We start from the raw sequence: 21,753 nt of genomic DNA, 5'->3' as shown, positions 1-21,753 counted from the left end.
AAGAGGTCGGCACAAGCTTATTCAGTATGGCAGGCCGACTGCTGCAGTGCAGCTGCCTCGAATCAGTTATGCTACGTGCTATGCCGTGGCCCGACTGTCCCTCCCTGGCATGGTCAGGACCCGTTGTTCTTTGCTTCGATGGTGCTGGGCGTTCTGTCCACTGACGACGCGTCCACCGCCCTGCTTCTAACCATCCCTTCGTTCGGCGCGTCTGCGTGTCTGGAGAGCGCGCCCAGATCACCCACAGCTCAGGCGCGCGCTGGCCTCGGGTCGCGGCCACGCGATCCTCCACCACGAGCCCCCACCACGAGCCCCCCACTCCGGGCCCCCCACTCCGGGCCCCGCCACTCCGGCCCCGCCACTCCGGCCCCGCCACTCCAGGCCCGCCACTCCAGGCCTCCGCCACTCCGGGACCCCGCCACTCCAGGACGCAGCCCAGGTTGCGACATGACGCACAGTCCGCGGAGCTGCGCGTGTCTTCCGCCTGCCGATTTGACGGCGGAATTTCACCGAGCGACTGAAACCCGTTTGAGGCCGGCGTGGTATGCGCCGTGTCCAGCGCGGCTGTGCGTCGCACGCCGAGCCGGCATTGACCTCACCTGTCGAGTAGCGTTACGGTCGGTTGTACATTGACACCCGGTGGCGCCCCTCCCCCCCCCCCCCCCCCGGTGGTGCCTCTCTGGAGTGACGCTCTGACGGCGGCTACCGAAGCCCTGGTGGTGGGAAGTTGAGGCCCTGACGGAGCTCCGACGCCCTGACGGCGGGTATCGAAGCCATTGCGGCGGGAAGTGAGGCCCTGACGGGAGGCTCTGACGCCTCGGCGGCGGATCTAAAGCCGTGGCGACGGGAAGTGAGGCCCTGACGCGAGGCTCTGACGCCTCGGCGGCGGATACCAAAGCCGTGGCGACGGGAAGTGAGGCCGTGACGGGAGGCTCTGAGGCCTCGGGCGGCGGATACCAAAGCCGTGGCGGCGGGACGAGTGAGGCCGTGACGGGAGGCTCTGAGGCCCTGACGGCCGGCACCGAAGCCCTGGCGGCGGGAAGTGAGGCCCTGACGGGAGGCTCTGACGCCTCGGCGGCGGATACTAAAGCCGTGGCGACGGGAAGTGAGGCCGTGACGGGAGGCTCTGAGGCCCTGACGGCCGGCACCGAAGCCCTGGCGGCGGGGAAGTGAGGCCGTGACGGGAGGCTCTGAAGCTCTGACGGGAGGAACTGGCAGCGCGACGAACAATGCCGTTGCTCAATGGCCAGCCCTGAGATCCCCGACGAGACATTCTGATAGGTCGCACGCAAATTTTAAAATGGGGGCCAGAGGGGACCCAAGCCAGAGGGGGACCCAAGCTTTTTCGCTGAAACCGAGTAGGTGTGCCACACGCCCGCACAATTTAAGTGCGACATACTACATCACATGTTCCCTGTTTTCTCATTTGTGCATGTCTACTTGAAATGTTTCTCTGTCAGCATTTGGTCACGTGCTTGTCCCGGAGCTATTACATGCGTGCGCTCCTGAGTACTGACACACTGACGCCAGAGGCCGGGTCTCTGACGGCAGATACTGTGATAATACCGACATCAGTTGTCCCAAAGACAGAACTCGGCGTTTCAGACAGCACGCTCCTGTATTGGCCGCCCCGTAGGTGAACTGAGACCCCAGACGCCAGCGTGCCTCGTTCCCCGCACATAACCGGTTTTTGCCTCTTGTATACAGACCTTCCGCTGTCCTTTTTTGTCGTCATTTCTGGAATCCTTGTTGGTTTAAGGGCTAACGTAACGACTGATCGTGCAACCCAAGGTCAGTGGAGGTCAGCTTCCCCCGCCGCTTGTGCGTGGTTAGCTGTTGGCCGGCGGGCGGGCTCTCTTGTGACGAGCGGAGGGGCTCGTTTTGTGCGGCCCGACGCCGGCGCCCTCCCCGGCGGCGTGTCTGATGACTAACCCGACCCTCGCTGTGCCCGTCTATTAGCCTGGCGCGTTGTTTTTCCGAATGTGCCGCTCTCTGGCGGCCATGGAACTGAACGGCGCATGCCGGAGCCCCGCCAGGTCAACGCACGCCGTCGGATTTCGTCACCTGTGTAATTGTGCGCGGCCGCGAAAACGCGCGCGCCGCCGCGCCGGCGCCAGGCGGCGCCAGGCGCGGGTCGCCACCTTTATGGCCACTTCAAGTTCAACGAACGGCGCGCGAGGCGCCGGTGCGTCCATATCCCTCCCGCCGACCTCGAGAGCAACGAGTAAGGTCGCCGCGAACGTCGGCCGTGAGTCAGGACGGCGTGCACGGTTTCGCGGGGAACGCTCTCATTACGGCCGCCGGCGGCCGGCGCGAACGGGCGACTCGCAGAGGGAATGTGGCGCCGACAATGGAGGCCCGCAGCGCCAGCGGCCGGCTACCGCGCTTTTGTAACGGCCGCGCCGGCCGAGGCGGAGGTGGGGACATCCTCCCGCCGATGACCGCAACCGGCGCCGCGTTTCGCCCTCGCGCGGTGACGCCAACGGCGGGCCGTTCTCGGCGGTGCGTCGGCGGCGTCGCGGCGGCGGCGTCGCACGCCTCGGCGGATGGGCTCCGGCGCGGAGGGCGGGAGGAGCGCTGGCGGCGGCTGGCGGCGCGGCCCGAGTCGCTTCGAGGCGACGCCGGACGCGCGCAACGGCCCAGCTGTCGGTGACTAGTGTCGAGCCTCTCTGACACGCGAGATCTCTATGGCTGTGAGCACGTGACCGATGTCCCGTTAAGCAGGCGCGGCGGCTTCTCCCTCGCACCTTCTGCAGCCACTGGTGATAGACGTCGTTGATCGTCTCATTTTGGGCTGATGAACAGGCCATTGTGTGGTTCGAATTCGTCGAGCGGTACTCAATTTGGCCTCAGGTTGTCGGCCCCGCGCCCGACAGAGCTTTTGAAGCGCTGATGATGCACACCTATGCGCTGATGAATGCCGGTCAAGGCGACCGTTGCGGGTCGCCCTGGCCGGCTCGCGCACCAGGCTCGGATGACGTCCCGACCTGTCCCGCTGGCCGCCGCAGGCCGCTGGTCCGCGAACGAGTTGGCCTTGCTCGGGGCGCTTCAGATGCGATCAATGTTAAAAAAGGGAACTTGTTTTACGGTTGTCGCGACAGGATGTTGATCTGATTGTCTTTAACCGTTCCAGATGCGCGAGATATTCTACCACGACCAGAAGGGCACAGAAGCGTTCTCCGGCTCGCTCAAGTACCGTCACATCCTGGCCGCCATGACGCTGCACCCGATCAAGGTGCCCACGCTGCTGTACAAGCTGCACAACTTCTTCCTGGTGAGTTCGACGACCGACCCGTGAATCTGTGAGTGCCTTGTATCGCGCTGGGGCTCTTGGTTTACCGATTGAAGCCACTGGTATCCTTGGAACAAGTGCGATTAGCGCAGGGCCAAACTTCTCAAGCGTGTTTTGTGGCCGATAGCCAAGGCTCGTGGGAATAGTTTGGCAAGGCAGAGCTAAACATTGAATGTCGATGAAGAGGTCGCCTTCACGGGTATGCCAGGCGTGTGAGCGCTGAATCGCAGGCTGGTTATTCATGTAGCTCCAGCTGCCGGTTTTTGTGCCATAAGTTGGCCTCAGAAATGTTGACCTTGGAACATGATAATGAACAGCATTTCGAACCAAAGCACGTTGTTTGCATTTCTATCTTTGGAGATCCTTTCGTCTTTTGTCATCCATGGATGGGACGCCATGACGGCCTACGACCACCTTCGGTTCGCTTGTGGGCTTGTAATCTGTCATCCTTTTGTGCCGACATTCCACATAGGGTGGCGAATTTTGAGGGTTTGAGATTGCAAATTCAAGGACGCTTGGGCAAATTAGCACATGCTTATCTTGATTTTCTTCTGGCGGGGCGCAGGCTCAGACTAAACGACCGTTAAAACAGTCGCTTAAGCTAAGTGGAACACCTGTTTTGCGCTAGTTTCAAATGAATCTCGCCCGGGTCTTGCACATGCCTGTTCACCTTCAAAGACAGGTAATGCCGGTTACAATCCTGCGCCTTCCCTGGCTATCGTGTGTACAAGCTCGCATGACCGAGCGTTTACAGGCCAGATAACCTCACTGTCTTCTTGGGAACACTTGCGTAAGTTGAGAGCACACTGAGCTAGCATAGTTGTTCGAAATACCAAATGTGACAATCTGGCTCTTGTTTCAGTCAGCATGCTAATAAGCTAGCCTACTCTTCTGTCGGAACTTGTTCCATTTTCACTCCGTTCCTCATGTCAATCCATTGTACCCTGCCGCTCCAAACTCTGCATTTGTCGCATGTCGTATCGTTCTCGAATGTCTGGGTATTTAATGTTTGCCTGGTCCGGTGTCGTCACGGTGTTTTGATATCACGGCCGACGCCTGGTCCGGTGTCGATGGCACTCACGGGGTGTGTCCTACGTCGGTGCGGTGCGACGCCTTAAAACCCCCCTCCTCTCCTGTCCCGTCGGGTGCCTGCTCGACATCTTCCGGGGCGGCGGGAGCCTCCCTGGGACAGGACTGTCACGATGCGGACGCGCGAGAGGCTGCCGAGGTCACCTTCTCGCGTCGTCGTTGCCGCCTTTTGACGTCGCCCCGGGGTATAGCACTCGCAGAAAAGCCGTCGAGGGCTCGTTTGCCTTGATGGTGTACGTGGTCATCGGTGCTGCGCTCGGTGAAAAAGCGCGAGGATGATATGGAATCATCCACCACATTCACCCAATTCACACGTCTCGGACAGCGCGAAATTCACGTCAGCCATCCATGCAGGCTTACACACGGACAGAGCGTTACCAGGCCGGACCGAGTCCTGGATGAAGCCCCGTTGTGGAGGGGGCGTTCGCTGGCAGGTTGCGTGCTGGCGGCGGGGCCGGCACAGGCGAGTCTGCACCCGTGAGAGCAAGGACGGTGGCTCCAGGCTAATCCCGCATCATCGGGTTCGGAATTCGACGCAGTCGGACAGCTCCCGACGATAAAAGGGGCATCCAATCACGAGAGGACGATTTTTGCAACGCCTGCATGGCCGTATCAGGCGGCTGAAGTCCTTGAGACGGCGGGGACTTGACTCGAGCGCGAGGTGCAGTGGCGGTTCGGGTACTGCTATGGAGATGTTGGACAAATCGCCTGCCTGTTGTCATGGAGACGTATTCCGATTAATGATAGAACTATGGAAGCTTGCTATCCTTAACTACGGCGCGATGATTTCGTATTGGGCTCACGCGTTGGGCTCAGGGCTTGTGACCTGGTTGACACCGACCTATATCTCCTGTCTTTGAGGGATGCCACCGCACATGTCCACGATGTGCCAATGCTTGCGGGTACGCTGCTCAATGTGTCATGGAGACGTTGCTAGCGTGGTTATACATGGGCGACACCTTTTTGCGTAATCGCCGCCGATCCAAGCAGGAGCGGGACATGAACTCGGCGTGTCAGCGGAGAGCTCCTCTTGGCTGGCCGGCTGTGAAAACCCCGACCGCTCCGCTGGCTTGGCTGTCAGCTCTCGTGCGTGGATCTCCGTCAGTCTCTCGTGTCAGACATCCGCCGGTCCCTCAGATTGGTTGTCAGGCTGGGACGTGAGGTGTCCGTCAGTCTCTGCCGTGTGAGGTTTTTTCAGCCCGCGGCCTGAAACTCCTCAATTCGATGCGTGCGGTCGGCGAAATCTAGAGTGTACCCGCTGCCCATTACATCGAGGAAAACATCGTATGAACCTGGCTGGACTGAAGCCTTTGCTTGTTCAACTATTCCGCCAATCTGAACGGCTGGGCTGAATGGCACTCGGACCGAAGGCAACGTTCGGACATACATTGACACCGGACAGGACCAGACCTGGAGGCAACGGCTGGGTCATGGCCGTGCCGGATCTCGCCCCCGGTTGCGCTCCTCATGGGCAGGAATGTTTATAACCATCATGTCAGATTTGTGTGTAAAGCTTCTGACCAATTTTATCTGCGGGTGTTTATAGCGCGGAGCTGACGGCATGTGTTTGAGCCGAAAGCGCCGGGGCGTCTCCGCCGCTCGTCCAGAATCAGAGCACAGAAACTGGCCCTGCTTCCTGCCTCGCACACCGCGGCCGAGTGGCCACAAACACCACCTGCTAGCAGGCGGCAGCCAGGTATCATGGCACGCTTCTCGTCGAGCAGCCAAGGAGGAGGCCGCGAAGGCTCACAGCGGCCGATCCCGTCCAAGTCTTCTCTGTGCTTGCGAAAGAGGACGGAAAAGCCGGCAACGACCTTTGCGGCGGGTTGTGCAGCCGTTTGAGACAAAAAAATTGCAGGTGAAGGTGAACTTCACTGATGACTACAGATCCAGCCGAATAGCCGATTAACACAAGGTTAATACTTTGTGTTGTTTTTTCTCCAGACTCTGGCTGTAAAGGACTGCTCTCTGCAGCCGTTTGTGGTGAACAATATCATCTACATACGTGCTGCAGAATGTGACTGTAGTGGCTGCAGAGTGCGGTCTTTCACAACCGGAGCATGGACAGAAACAACGCACGAAATTCAGTTACCGACTGTAAATTCCAACCCCCTTCAAGGTTAATATATGTTATACATTGTCATGTCTCTTGTAAAGGACATATGTATGTTTATTATGCTAAGATTTCGTGGCCACTTTTGATCTCTGAGCCACACGGACCTCCGTAATATCATTTTATTTTTAAGCGTCGTCGTCTTCCCAATGATGGGGTACTATAAAGTGCTGGAATAAGGAACAACCGGCATGAGAGGCAACAAGCTTAATTAACATAAAAGGTGCAGATTTGTACTCATTTGGCTGTCCTGTTCCCTCCCTCCCTTTTTTGGCAGCACGAGTTCTTGTGCTGAAGCTTTATAAGGAATTATTATGAAGCTTTGTTTATTATTAGCTTATAGGGGGGCTATTTTGAGAAAGACAACGCTGTTTTCATGTGCACCTTCCTTGCCTCGCATATGTAATGAGCATCGCTTCTGTTAGGTAACTGCCAGCGTGTTGTGTTAATTACATTGTGGCCTCGACGTTCACTCCGTTTTGTGTCAGCGCACGCGTTTTTCACAAGTGGGCTGTCTCGGGGAGCGTGTTTATCGTAATAGAAAAGAGAGATTTCCTGACGACGCGACTTTGTAACGCGTCCATGCGTGCTTTCTACTGACGTCATCCAACCACCGTCCAACGTCCCTCTCCTGCGAATTCTCGTATGTATGTACGTATGCGTGTGTGTGTGTGTGCGTGTGTGTGTGTGTGCTTCCGAACGGTTGGCAGCCGGTCCGCCACGACTAATTGGCGATGTGACTGATCTGTGGCCTCTCTACGCCATATCGACTTCCTTTGTCCCCGATGTCCGCATTGTCAGCTTGTGGCATTCCCAGCAATTAGGAGCTGCCAAGGTCGTGTTTGTCCAAGCTCCTGCGTCGTTACAGTTCATGCCCCAAAGCGTCTTCACCCGGGAACTTGATTACTCGCTTACGTTTCCCACCTGCGACGAACCCGGATATGCTTGTGCACCAGGGGCGTTGTGCACGTTGTGATTAGCGTACAAATTAAAAGGAGTGTCTCACTGGGTGCGAGCAGCCGAGTGAAGTAGCAGCTTTTGATTTAGGTTAATTATCCTTATCCGCGATGACTTCTGTGAGCAAGGCGCCCAGCGTGCAATAAACTTCCTACGACTCTTCGTCGGCGCGCTATTTAATACGCCTGGTTGAAGGCTGGTGGATAGCGCAGACAGTCGCGCAAACTCGTGCTCAGCTCGCCCGATATCCAGATTGGTTGTCAGTCGTTCACCCATTGATCAGTTGAGAGCGATGCACCACCGGAGCTTGGCAGCGGGCGGCCGCGCAGTCAGTCGGCCTGCGTGCTGCGCGCTCAGAGCCTGTGCAGCCGGCTCAGAGCCCGCTCAGAGTCTGTGCAGCCAGATCAGCTCGGCTCAGGGCTAGACTGGCCCAGCTCAGAGCCAGAGCAGCCGGGCTCAGAGCTCGCTCAGAGTCTGTGTAGCCAGATCAGCTCGGCTCAGAGCTAGACTGGCCCAGCTCAGAGCCAGAGCAGCCCGGCTCAGAGCTCGCTCAGAGTCTGATGCAGCCAGATCAGCTCGGCTCAGAGCTAGACTGGCCAGCTCAGAGCCAGAACAGCCCGGCTCAGAGTCAGACCAGCTCGGCTCAGAGCCCGCTCAGAGCCCGCTCAGTGCCAGATTAAGACTAGTCCGGCCCAGTGCCAGGTTAAGAATAGCCCGGCTCAGTGCCGGGTTAAGACTAGTCCGGCTCAGTGCCAGACCGGCGCAGCTCAGAGCCAGACTAGCCCGGCGCAGAGCCAGATCAGCCCAGCCCAGAATCAGATCATCCCGGCTCAGAGCCAGTCTAGTCCGGCTCAGAGCTAGGCTGGGCTCGGTTCAGAGCTAGACTAGCCAGCGCAGAGCCAGATCAGCCCGGCTCAGAGCTAGGCCAGTCCAGCCCAGAGTCAGAACAGTCCGGCCCAGAGTCAGATCAGCCGGCTCAGAGTCAGACCAGCCCGAGTCACAGCCCGTGTCGCCAAAGCGGCGCTGCGTCCCGGAGCCGACTTCTGAACGGACGCCTTCGCTGGCCATGTCTTACTGGAAAGAACCTGTTCTAAAACTGTCACCATGCTGTGGATGCACGCGTGCATGACCGCGTCGTGCAGTGGTTTTGTTTTCATTTGTTCGGCCTTGGCGTGCCGAGACGTCGTTGTGAACATTTGTACGCGCCCAGCGCGACGTCTTTCCTGTGTAAATGCCCACGCTTCACCACACGCCAGCCTTGAGCGCCTCCTCCGACCGTGGGCGGCGGCCGAGGCGGTTGCAGTGAACTGCGTGCGCGTGGCGTGGCGCGGCGTGACCGAGTCCGTGCCCACGTATCCGCAGAGCCAGCAGGTGCAGGAGGAGCAGCGTCACAAGGTGGAGCGCTACCGTCAGGTGGTGCGCAGCACGCCGCCCGAACAGCAGAGCGAGCTCAGCCCTCTCACCCGCCGCCTCGGTAAGCTGCTCTCACCCGCCGCCTCGGCAGGCAGCCCTCTCATCCGCCGCCCCCTGTAAACAGCCCTATCACCCGGCCCGCGTTCAGAGCTCCCTCAGCCCTATGACCAGCTTGTCCAGGCTTGGTCACCGCTCACTAGCTCTGCCCCCAGCTTACTCAGTGCGTTCTGACTTCACCCTGTCATGGCATGAGCTCAGCCTGCCTCGCCCGGCAACTAACGCGCGCCGTCTGCCCTGCCCTCAACAGGATGCCCATGTCATGGGCGCCATATGACCAGGGTAGTCGGCGCGCCCTGTAGCTCATGTAATCACGATGGTCATCTCACACTGCCCTACCTGGGAAGAGCCCCGCGCGACCCATTCTGCAGACGCTGACCATAGTCACCCTCCCCGCCCGAGAGGATCGCTCGCCCTCTCCGCAGAGTCGTTCCCTGTCTGGCAGCGGGCTCCTCGAGTGTCTCTGTCGGCGGGGGTGGCTGGTCGGCGATGTCGACACCCTTCCAACGCAGCCCCGCCGGCTGCTTCCCTCCCCCCCCTCCCCCCCCTCGCCGCAGCGGCGCTCGCTCTGCCCCGCCGCCGACGCGGCATCGCCAGACGGCGGGCCGTCGGCCTGTGAACCCTGCCACCGCCGGGCCGTGGCTCGAGCTCCGTTTGTTGACGGCGCTGCCGGAAACGGCCAACCGTGGGCGGGCCAGGCTGGGCATGGCCCCAGGCGGGGTATCATTCAGTACCCAGACGCTGCTGCGCCTGACGTCACGAACGACGCTGGCGCCGGCCTCGGCCCCGGTCCGTGGGGAACGGCCATCTGTCACAGTGCCCTGGCAGAGTCATGATCGCCCCAGCATAAGAATCCTGGCCTGGAATGCCGGGGCAAAGCGGACCTGAATTCCAGTGTGCGAGCACCCTCTCCAGATGCACAACATGGCCTGGAAACGAAGTGACGCTAGCAACCACGAGGCGGTATGGACCGACTTGACCTGATATTGATGCATGGACGCGCCGCAACAGTTTCCTCTCCCCACCTCCGACACGACATCGTGTGCCTACATGTGACGACCTCCACGGACAGGTGAGAGCGGCGCGCTGGACTCCGCCTCGGCTGACGCGCACCCGCGCCGCTCGAGACACCCCTGACCGGCGCCGCTGGGCCTGCAGCGGACCGGCGCGTCGCTGCTTCGATACATGCCCCGATAGCTATTTCGGGGCCGGTCGCCCGGCGGGGTGGACCTTGGTGCGCGGCGAGCGCGCCGCTCAGGGCCCCTCCGAACGGAGCGCGTCGCGCCGCCGCGCGCGACACGCGAGCGGGTTGTCAACGCAGGCGTCATCGGCCCTCGCGTGATGACGTCAGACGCCAGGGACGGACCAGACTTCACAGACGGGTCCAGACGTACGGTGTGTGTTATTCAGGAAAGACGGATGGAATGTGGTTCAGTCATAGCAAACTTAGCAGTCAGTCACGAGTTTAAGCAATGCCGTGTAGGCCTTAGTGTGGAAGCTTCAATGGAGCGTCTGCATATTTTAATGTTCTGCGTCGTACTGTGGTACCTTGTTAAGAAAACCTGTTGGGTGCTGATGTAAAAAGCCGCTCACTGCTGAACTAGTCGCCAATTTTTTCCCATCGCTTGGGACGGAACAACTGATCTTCACCCGATCAGGAGTCCTAATCACTTACCGAAATTGAAATGACGTGTCACACTCAAACACAAAAGAGACTTCTTTGATTGTGCACTTACACTTTGGAACTAATTTTCCCTATGCAAATTTGGTAAGCTATGGCTTTATTTCGCTTTCGGTGCCGCTCTGTGCCTGATCCATGCTAACAGGCATGGTATCATGTTACGAAAACATTCATTTGCCATCACCGTGGGTGGTGATAGGTGGTGCATTCCTGCAGCATCTTTCATTTCAGCATGAGCCAGCGTGTACTAGTGCACACATGCATTAGAAAGCAGAGTATCAGGCAGCGAATATGGACCGCTAGTGGCTAGACATGCAGGGCATGTGCGTAAGAACTGGAGGCGGATGGTGCCTCCCGCCCCCCCCCCCCCACACTTTTTAAGATTGTTCAACATTCAACGCTATGGCGATGCATGGAAAGAGTGGACATCAAAATTGGCATCCCCGTCCGCCTTCACACCTTTGGTAGGGAGTCCCAGCGCTCAGCAGCCGGAATGCAGCTGCAGAGCGAATTATTGTCTTTGAATGTGTGATATGCTCGTTACGCAACATTGTAAGCATTTGACGAGTTCCTTAGGACCTATTCTTAGCATTGTAGCGTTCTGTGGGCTGGCAAAAAGCTCGACAAGTCGGTGAGGGTGCGAGTGCGTGTCTGCTGATGACGGTATTTCAGGCTTGCTCTTCAGTATTACTGTTTCAAAACCGCAAAATTTGACAGTGCAAATGTGGCTAGGGTGAGGAAGAAGCAATAAGCTGAGACCTTATCGAAGAGCAGTTTCGCCTTTTTTGTAGGCAATGCAAGCTGTCGCCTGATTTCCTTGGTGTCATTTCATCAAACTTATCGCCAGTCGTGCGCACATGAGCAATGCATTTCAGTCTCGTGTGACGGGGTGGTGAATTCAAAAAGTACTGATGAAAAAGTTTGCGTGAACCGACATGAAATGGAATTGTATTCCTACAAATGAGGACAACAAATCTAAGTCAGTCGGGGTGAAGGCGGACGACCCGACGGCAATGTGACAGGGGCAGCGAAAAAAGCAGTGAACAAAGTTCATGTCAACCATTCATAATGTTTTTTAACGTAGCATTTTCCTAAACCTGCAAAGTGTAGCGTTGTGCATTCTTGTCGATCGCTGAAACTTGGCACCCATGGGCGATGAGCCGCTAGTCGCATATTTTCACCCTGAACTGTACCTTATCCTTGCGGATGTGCCTAATACCCATCTCACATTCCTTTCATTCAAAACATCCTTTCGCATTCCCCTTTGCTTACAATGTATGTCCAACTCCTCGACTATCCATGCCATCGCACCGGGCTCATTGCTATTCACCAACGTGTGCGGACGCCCGGCTTGCCCACTCAGTTTAACGCCGTGAAATAGTGAAAGAAAAGTAGTGTTTTTCGTGCCCGACGGTTGAGCGGGCGATGGCAGCGCGCTTCATGTCCCGGCGGCTGCGACCCCAGTGCCGAGGCAGGCGCGAGCGGGCCACCCAGTGGTGGTCCAGCGGTACAACAGGCCTATCTCCAGCCCCTCCGGCCGCTCCGGCTCGCGCCTGAGTTCAGTGAAATCGGCGCAGACGATGTTTTGTGCCGGATTGTGGCCTTGCACGGCGCGGCCGCCCTCCTTGTTTGAACCAATCTCTAATTTAGCTCTCATCAGACGGGCGCCGAAAAACGCGGAGCTCCAGACGGGTGCTGCGGACGCCAGGCGAGGCCATTGTAAACGGAAATAGCTTGCGGTTTCTTTCCCGTGGCGATCTTCTTTGTCGCTTGCGACAGGGGTGACGAATTGACGTGATCAAAGGCTGTGGGACGTAATGGTGTCATACCAGTTCAGGGCTTCGATACGGTACGAAACGAATGCTGTCATGTGACATTGACGTGATACGTTTCTTCCTCCAAGAAAGCGAGAACATCGCTTCGTTGAGAGTCGTTATGCGATGTGTGTAATATATTGGCGACAGATTTCTCCCCTGGTCTCGTTCCCTTGCATCAACTCTGTAAGCTAGCAGCCGGCTGAAGGCTATACCCTTTTAGAATCGCTCACAATCGATGGAAGTCGTGGGTCAGTCGCCGAATGCGACGCCTGTCTCACATCGGCCAGAGTGCGGGCCTTGGATTCACCGGCTGAGTTTCGACGTGGTCTGCTGCGATCGGTACGCTGAGTGGCCTACCTTGCATGGCTCGAGACGTGGCGTGCGTCGTAAACCCCCGCGAGTATTCATACTATTCATACATTCCGCAGCCTGCCCGCAGCATAGCGCAACTTTGGGGCGCTGACTCATGTCGGCAGCCCGAGTCGGCAATGCAGCGCTGCTGTCAGCGTCCACGGACGGGGCGCCCTGGGGCCGTCGCCCCAGGGCCAGTCTCTGCCCGCCGATGCCCCGCGGCGACACCGCTGACCCGACGCCGTCATCCGCCACAGGGTCACCGCCGATGCTCTCCAAGCTGCCGGTGACGGAACCGGAACAGGCGGTCGCCTGGTCCCACATCGGCTCTCACTTCATGCTGCACTCGGAGAAGACGATGGACCCGCGCGTCTACGCCGCCTTCCACCTGCGCGAGGGCGTGCGGGACGCCACCAGCTCCCTCATGGACTACATGCTGTCGTTCTCGCAGGTACGATCGCGGGACTGCATGCTGTCGTTCCCGCAGGTACGATCGCGGGGCTGCATGCTGTCGTTCCCGCAGGTACGATCGCGGGGCTGCATGCTGTCGTTCCCAGCAGGTACGATCGCGGGACTGCATGCTGTCGTTTTCGCAGGTACGATCGCGGGGCTGCATGCTGTCGTTCCCGCGGATACGATCGCGGGACCGCATGCTGTCGTTCCCGCAGGTACGATCGCGGGACCGCATGCTGTCGTTCCCGCAGGCACAGGTCACCGCGGCCTACGTGCTGCCGTTCGCTCGGGTGCGGATCACGCGGGACCGCGTGCTGTCACTCTCGGCTGTGCTGGCCGCGCTTTCAGTTCGCTGTGCCTGCCCCGGGAGCCCCCACCTGCGCGTGGAATTGGCTGTCGGTCACGGATGCCTGCGTTGTATGCGAAGCAGCGCCAGCCCTCTTCGTGTTGGCCGCGGTGGCGTGCCTGGCTGTTCCATTCGGAGCCTGTGGCCCTGGCGAGACATGGGAGCGGTGTGGGCTGCAAGCCATCAATGAATGTGTCTTTTCGGAGGTGAGTGTATGGAGGAGCGATACATCCCGGGCAGGCCTGAAGACACTTCATATAAGCATGGGGACACTGCACGGGGACACGACGTGTCGCGTCGGAGTTCGTATCCGGGGCCTGTCCTTGAGACGCGATCACACTAGGGATTTGGGAGTCGTGTCGCCTGGTACGCCGGCGTCGCGAAGTTGTGCGGACGGGGCTCCACCAGGCACGCAGTGCTTCTAACGCACGATCTTACCGCGGAGCTGAGGACGCATCACATCAAGCACCGAACATTGCCAAACTCAAGTCAAGCCGTGCTCCGTGAAGTGCAGATCTCTCTGAACTCCCAGTGCGCCACATATGCGTCGCACCCTGTGTCGTTCAGGGGTCACCAGTGTGACTCGGGTACCGTGGGCGGGGTGTGGACCCAGCTGTCAGCCAGCCGACCGGAGGCTCCGGATAGGGCTGGGAGGCTCCGGGTCCCCGCGTGCACCGTTACGCCGCAGCGAGCCGGGGACGATTATTACCAGAACTGCAGGTGTTTGTCGTGATAAATGGCTTGCTCTCGTAACGGCTTCCGGGCTCTGCGCTGTGCTGCTGTCGCCCGTGCTGTCGGTCACGAAGCCATGTAAAGCATGGCACTTCGGTGCGGTCGTGCTTCGCGTTCCTTAAGCGATGTCATCGGCCGTCAGGTGTGTGTCGGTCCCAGGGTTGGTGCACGCACGCCGTACTTGCCCGGCATCGACTCGATGGAAGTGCCCATACAGCAGTCGGGCCCTCCCCATTGGTGCCGAGATCATCGTGATGACCGGATTATCGATAGCGATGCGTGTCCTTCGCCTGAGGATTCGCACTCTAGTCCGCCGCCTGTCCGGAATGTCTCGTTCGGACGATACATTCCACTCCACTCTGAGGCTGTGCTGGCCCGCTCTGTTGAAATAGGCTGATCAATGTGGACCCGAGACTGCCTTTGAACAGAAACCCGTTGTGTCATAATGCCACCGCTTTTTCTTCTTGGGGCTGCGAATCGTAAACCGCGGCAACATCCAGCTGTCCGCGGCTCCTTGAGAAGTCGCAGCGGATTGCACGAGCCAATGAGCCAGCGCATGTTATCCGGCCTGAGCATCCGACCGGAGTTGGTGCCAACTATGACAGACGCTTCAGCGGGCGGGCTAAGCCGTGGCGTGGATAGTTATTTTGGGAAATAAGTCGCAGTCGACACGCTGGTAAGCTCAGAGCAGATAGGAAACTGACTTAAGTTGAGTGTAGGAACCCCTAAGTGATGACATAGACTGCCAGGCCTTACCTCATTATATCAATTATTCAATCGGATTACTTAGTTTAAGTTATGTTATGCTGTACGGCCTTTAAGAAGCGAGATAGTTCAACCAAATAGTTATTACGTGCGTGGAGCACGATCACAGAGCCACTGAACCGCGACCAACTGAGCCGGTGAAGAATGACCCATTCTGTTCTTCAGATATAGCTTCCAGACGGCCATATGCTGACTCATCAAAGTTGGGGTGGCTGTAAAATGGACTTGACGGCCTAATTTGGCGTGGCAGGTCAACCTGGCAGATCCTGACAGCAGCATGTTTTGATGTTTTGTCAGGTCACAGAGATGTGACGCCATTGACTAAAGTTTTCACCAGTCTGTGTGTTTGGAGGCTTTAAATAAACTTACTGATTTATGGATGACAATGCGAGACAATCGATACGTGCTTCAGTTTCCGATTATTAGGTCGTGAGATCACAGTGGGTATAAGTATTGCCCGGGCTGTCATGGATGGCGAAAACCCCCGAGCGGCGACAGGTGAAAATGTCATTGTTTTCGAGTTTTATCTGATGATAGATTTCAGTTACTATGTCTTCGTACTTCCGGTTTGATGGTCAACTTGGGCGAGATGGCGAGGCGCCTGGTGAACACGTCTGCTACTGATCAGCTGGCGAGTTGGACGGTGCGTGTTTGTTTCCCGGCATCCGGCCACAGTTCTGCAGCCAACTCTCCACCCTCCACCACCACCAGCACCAGCACCAGCACCAGCACCGGAAGGAGGGTCTGAAGGGGAAGGGGGAGGGGCTCCGTGACTGTGTCAACGGCTCCCTGCAGCTGCAGCGCTGCACGCGCCGCTGACAATCGCACTGTCACTGCGTGCCGACAGCTCCCCTTCCGAGAGACAGCGGCGGCGCCGACCCAGCACCGCCGCCGTCTGCCTGTCCCCGACCAGGGCCGAGGCGGGCGCCGTCGGCTTGACCCGGGCCGGTGACGGCGTCAGGGGCGGGCCGAAGAGCCGCCGGGGACCGGAGGGCGGTCCGAAGACGCTCGGCCCGCCGGCGCCGATGACACGGCCTCCGGTGACCGATGTCCACCCGTTCGCAGGAGCGGGGACGCAGCCTGAGTCTGCAGGAGCTCAACTACGGCTACCACCGCGTGGACCCGCTGAACGGCGTGGATATGGTGCTCGATCTGGTGCTCAAGTACATCCGGTTCCGCGGCAAGCGGGTGGTGCAGACTGTGCGCCGACACGCCTACCTGCAGCAGGCGTTCGGCATGCCCGAGGTACGACCCGGGCCGGCGCGGGAGCTCAGCGCAGGGCGACGGGCGATGGGCCCCGTTAATTGCTGGCGTCTGGTCGATTGTTAGACGAAGCGAGCCTCACGGCCCCGGATTGGGGTCGAGTGCGCCTGCGGTGTGTTTTTGTGCTGCTGTGGTTTTCTCCTTTTTCGACGCTGCGTTGGCATAGAAACACGGATGTGTGTGCGCCATGCTTCGGCCGGTGGTGTAACTAGAGTTTTCGTGTCCGTCCGCCAGGCGCGCAGCGTTCCGCGACAAGACTCGTCTATTGTGGTGAACGTCGTCGTGGCCGTCTCTGGAAAGGTTAAGCAGTTCCAGCGCTTCTGCGACAACCTGGAGAGGGTGGGACTGGACGGCATCCGAGTCATCTTCGTCTTCCACGAGAACGCTGTGCCTGAGGTGAGGAGCGACCACTGAATCCGTTCCAGCAGTCTTCGCCATCAGAAAATATAAAAAAAGATGGCATCTACACCTTCAAATGGCTTTACACCTGGGACCAATCGTGCTCGCACTGTGATTGAGATTAATTGGGCTGTTACCTACCTCAACGACCATAAACTGTTCAGGATAGCGTGTTCAACTGCGCATCGCTAACCGTCTTCACCAATTATATATCTAGCTCAAGGCGAAGGCTGCGCCCTCCGTCGCGCCGGCGCTGCGTGGCTGCGCCGCCGCGGATTACAGTCGAGTCACGGCGTGATGCGGCTCGTTTCCAGGACGTGCGGAACGCCACGGTGGCGCGGCTACAGGCGATGCAGACGCGCTACGCCAACGCCATCTCGATCGTGCCCTCGAGCCGACCCTTCGACCGCGCCTCGTCGCTGATGCTGGGCGCCAGCCTGCTCACCGACGACGACCTCATCCTCTTCATGGACGTGGACGTGCTGTTCGACCATGACGCCGTGGACGCCGTCCGCCAATCGGTCATCAAGGGCAAGCAGGTGCGGAGCGCGGCGGCGTCGCCAGCGTCTGGAGTCGGCAGTGTCGCCGCTGGCGAGACCTTCCGTCGCTGCTGCGTTGTGGTGAAAGTGCGGTACTTCTGCGGTGCCGCTGTGGTAGTTATTCGCGGAGGATGCTGAAATTAATCAGAGCGCGATGTCGCACCCTGTTGTACACCCCAAAAGGATGGCACCCTGGCTCAGGTATTACGTGCGTCACACCACCACGCGCCGACTGAAGTTTTGCTCGCTGTTTAATCAGCGGTCATTTGCCCCGAGCTGTGGCTCAAACGTCGTCTTGGCTTGTCGTGATTCCGGCGTTGTCTGATCAAGCCTACCCGGGGCCGCCCGTTTGCCGTGGGTCGTGGCCTGACCTGACCTGACCGTCCCCGTCAGGTGTACTTCCCGGTGGTGTTCAGCCAGTACGACCCGGCCACCCTGCAGCCTGATGAGGTGCCGGCCGACACGCCGCCTGTGGACGAGCGGCGCGGCAAGTTCCGCTACTACGGCTTCGGCATCGCTGCGCTGTTCCGTGCCGACCTCAAGGAAGTGGGCGGCCTCAACCAGGAGATCCACGGCTGGGGCAAGGAGGACGTCGACTTCGTCGATCGCGTGCTCAAGCACCCGCGCAACTACACACTGATGCGCTCGGCCGAGCCGGGCATGGTGCACGTGCACCACCCGATCGTGTGCGCCAGCGACTTGCCGGCTGACCAGACGGTCATGTGCAAGGGCACGCTCAACTCGTTCGCCGCGAGCCAGCCCCACCTCGCCTGGCAGGTGTGCCGCGACGACCGCGTGCTGCAGTTCGCACGCTCGCTGCCCAAGAAGGAGCTCAAGCCGCGGACTAAGGCGAGCGGCCACTGAGTGCGGCGCGGCTAGGTGCGGGAGCGGCCCGGGGCGCGGAGCGTCCCACTGTGATACGGACTGGAGCTGCGAACGCGGCGCGCGGGCCGCCGGTTATTTATTGTCGGGGTGCGGACTGCAGGCTGCTCTGGAAACGTGGAGCTTACTGAATCGAGGTGCCAAGACTGCGACGACTCGCTGGGACGCGGGCGCGGTGCTGGTCGCGGTGGAAGGGTCTTTCCGGCGCCAGCGGAGCAGTGGCTGCTCACCTCACTCCTCACCGGCGATGCCAGGGGGCGCTGATGCTAGGTGTGCGCGCGGGAGCGGGTGCCATGTTGGTGCCGTGTTTCTCCTCACCAGCCGGTATGTTTCCAGTTTGATACTGGCGCTCAAGGTTTGACGGCTGAGGGAGGGACATGGTCATTGCTATTCGCCGTAAGTGTTTTTTCCTATGCAATGTTTCCTCATCACTCTTGCCGGGGTTTGGTGGACCCATGCTCATGTCTTACTTTTGAGTGTAACATCGTTCTAGCTTATGTACATATACATCCTTTTCAGCCCGTCTGTATGGTGGGGACATGTCATGGATTCTTTGTCTTAAAGGGGCTTCGTTTTTCCAGCTCTCTCGACTGTGTACCGGAATTTTGTGCGGTTTATTTTTGTGGTTGTGTGCACGTTTTTAGACTCGGGTCATGTTTTGTTACTCAATGCTACGTTCTGCTGGATGGGGCTAAGTGTTTAGAAAGTCATGGTCACTTCCTAGGTCATTCGGCCTTTGGGGGCAGGGGTGTCAAAATGCTTGTTTTTGTGAGTTCCCTCTGAGTTCAGGAGTTCTCATTCCTTGCTGCGCCCTGGTTTGTTCATAATTTACCAATGGTGCTGTTAGCCTGCTGACGTTAATTCGGTGCTTTGCAAGCAAATCTGAGCTGCAAACGAATTAATATTAGTGCTTAGCTGTAGGCTGGAGTAAAATCGAGCCAGCTCTGCCTTGAAAAGGATAGGGTGGCCTTTCCTCGAGGTCGATGACTTAACCGCAAGAGACGGGACTTTGGTGACCCATGCTGTGTGATGTCGATAGTGTTGAGACCGCTGAGGCGCGGAGCATTTACCGTATGAGTGCTACACACGCGCCGGGCCGAACTATGAAGACAGGCCGGTGATGGGCGCCCGTGATCGGCGCGTGGGCGTGCAGTGGCATTTTCCGCCGGTGTCTACGGACCCGACTGTGGGCCCCCTTGCTGGGATGCCATCGCATGGCTTTTGTTTTTATTGCAGGTCACGCGTTATTCTGTCCGCATCAAATCACATATCATGGCACGTGTCCATAGCGGCGCTGCCGGTGCTGGAGGGCCGCGCAGTTGTACTCGATCGATGTCCTTCGCCATGTGTGGTGGGCGCGTGCGGTGTCCCCTGCTGCGGCGCGCGGCACGGTGGCGCGCCAAGTGCATTGGCGTGTTACGCAGGTGTCCGTAGCGCATCAGGGGCCTGTGAGCCGCAAACTTTCATCGGTCGCTGGCAATCGTTGCGAATGAAAATAACATGGGCCGTGCGTGTCTTTCGCTGTTTGCCAATTGGGTCGTTCTGGTTTATAACTTTTTACTTGTGCGTGCGACTTCGTTGTGTATACGTAGTGGTGTAATAAACGTACTATAGATTTGCGGCGTGATATTGGTAAAAGACTGCCCGGCCTCACGTGTCGGCGTTCAGCTGAGCTCTCGGTGAGCTTGTTACGTGCTGCATCACCTGCAGCGCTACGCTTCTCGGCTTCGGCCAACAGTATGGTCTGCGCTCAGCAATACCAGATAGCCGGCATCCATTTCTTTTTTTAAATTGCCTTTCGGGAACACATGCGTAGACTGCAACTCGTGCCTTGACAGATGTCCACCTAGCGGACAAATCGGGAACGTATCTTTCGGATAACTCGTGGCGCCGCCGCGTCTGGATGACTGGGAGGACGTCACGTCTGAGGGATGCCAAGTCGGGCGCAGTTGCGCGCGGTTCCGGCCGCTTAGCTTCTTCGAGCAACACACGGTGCGATGGCTGTTGGGGGCCAAGTCTGGCTTGCATCTCGAGCGCAAACTTTTGGAACACAATGTATTGTGGCTTTGCCCCTCGCACTTGATACTTTCTGTAAGATAACCCAACACGAGACGAAAAACCAGCACGCCTTGGGGTCAGCTCAAATGTGCCTCACTTCATATCAACGTGAAGACATGTGCCGGCGACTGTGTGACATGGCCGCGACTGAAGCTGCCGAGTTTTTGTTGTGCAGGGCTGTGGGGGGGGGGGGGGGGTAGGAGCAGTTTCGCAACCCGTAAGGGGCTGAGCGGGGGAAAATTGGCCCAAGCCTGCACCAAAATGTTCCAAATGCGTGTTTTCCCCGTTCATAGTTGAAAGCACTGGGGTCTTCCCCTCCCCCTATCATTCTCCTCTCCTAATTCATTTCGTACGCAACTGAATGTGAAGCTACATCCCGCGGCAATACTTCGTTGGCAAGATCTAATGTATTAATGTGATCGTTACGTTAAAATTGAACAGCGCATGAATATCACTATGCTACTTGCGCAAATCAGAAATTCAGACTCGCACGGATGTTCAGAGCTCCACGCATCCAGTCAGCCGGAATAGCAAACTAATTTGAATTACATTGTTACAATTATTACAACTTATGATTGCTACAATACCTTAGCAGAATGATTTAAGTTAAACTGCCGTTGCACATGCTGTTGCATCGTTCAAGCGGCGTGCAGGGGTCTGAACACCGCGTCATGGTAAATTTGAATGTCTGACCGTGGCAAAGCTAGAAGGCTGGGGGGGGGGGGGGGCACCCCGAACACACATCAAGTCCTGGTGCAAACGGTTTGGGAATGGTGCGTCAGCTCGCATATTAATTATGTGACTGACTTTCCTATTTGACTGTCAGTCATATCGTTTTCGGGATTCTGTTTGAAAATATGTAGCATGGATGGTTTGGGGCCCATAGTTCGTTTGCAAAAATCGTATGCATGAAGTACGTACAGAATTGTTCGTACGCAAATGTACGTAAAGCATAAAGTTCGCATGACAGAGGAATGTGCACAAACGTTTGTACGAAAATTTCGTATGCAAATATTCATTAAGTAGGAAGAATCCATATCAAATATTCGCAATGACAAAACTTTGTCGAACTGCAAGTTTGTATGAAAAGTTCTTACTCATTAAGTGCGTACAAAAAAGTCCGTACGCATTAACCCAATCCCAAATAGCTTGTGAGCAACTGTACGCACGTACATCCTCGTGACGGAAGAACTTCGGTTGACAAAAGTGCGCATGTAAAAGTTCGTAAACATTGATCACATAGTGATGCATTTGTAGGAATAATGCTCCTGAGGCCCCCCCCCCCATGCTCTCCATGACAGACTGTCACCAGGGCACCAAATTGTCCACTGTTAGCTCTCAAATTTTGGCCGAAATTTAGTCTCCATGGGTAATCCAGCGAGCAGAATTTCGCTACGCAATTTCATCATGGTTCGATAAACGAGGGAAGGGAAGATAGGTGCATGGATATTTTGGCTGCATGCCTTTATCGAAAGGCGTGTTTGTAGGGATTTTCAAACTGTTTGCCGATCCCACTCGATTTTTAAGTTTGTTTTTTTAAACAGCG

At 57.6% G+C, this 21,753-nt stretch overlaps 1 protein-coding gene across 1 annotated transcript; it reads left to right on the top strand.

The window, feature by feature from the left end:
• Positions 1–3,133: 3,133 nt before the first annotated feature.
• On the top strand, positions 3,134–19,768 carry LOC119103432 (chondroitin sulfate synthase 1; the record flags this gene model as incomplete). Its single annotated transcript, XM_037226963.1, is given in 7 exon segments — positions 3,134–3,274; positions 8,814–8,925; positions 13,028–13,221; positions 16,132–16,311; positions 16,564–16,725; positions 17,043–17,267; positions 17,661–19,768. Coding segments are annotated over 7 exon segments (1,485 nt in total), but the record flags the coding sequence as incomplete, so codon positions are not given.
• Between the last annotated feature and the right edge of the window lie 1,985 nt (positions 19,769–21,753).

Source organism: Pollicipes pollicipes, unplaced genomic scaffold (genome assembly GCF_011947565.3).
Source record: "Pollicipes pollicipes isolate AB1234 unplaced genomic scaffold, Ppol_2.1 Scaffold_5724;HRSCAF=6776_pilon_pilon_pilon, whole genome shotgun sequence".
Classification (NCBI taxonomy): Eukaryota; Metazoa; Arthropoda; class Thecostraca; order Pollicipedomorpha; family Pollicipedidae; genus Pollicipes; species Pollicipes pollicipes.
This window is presented reverse-complemented; position numbering and strand designations above follow the sequence as displayed.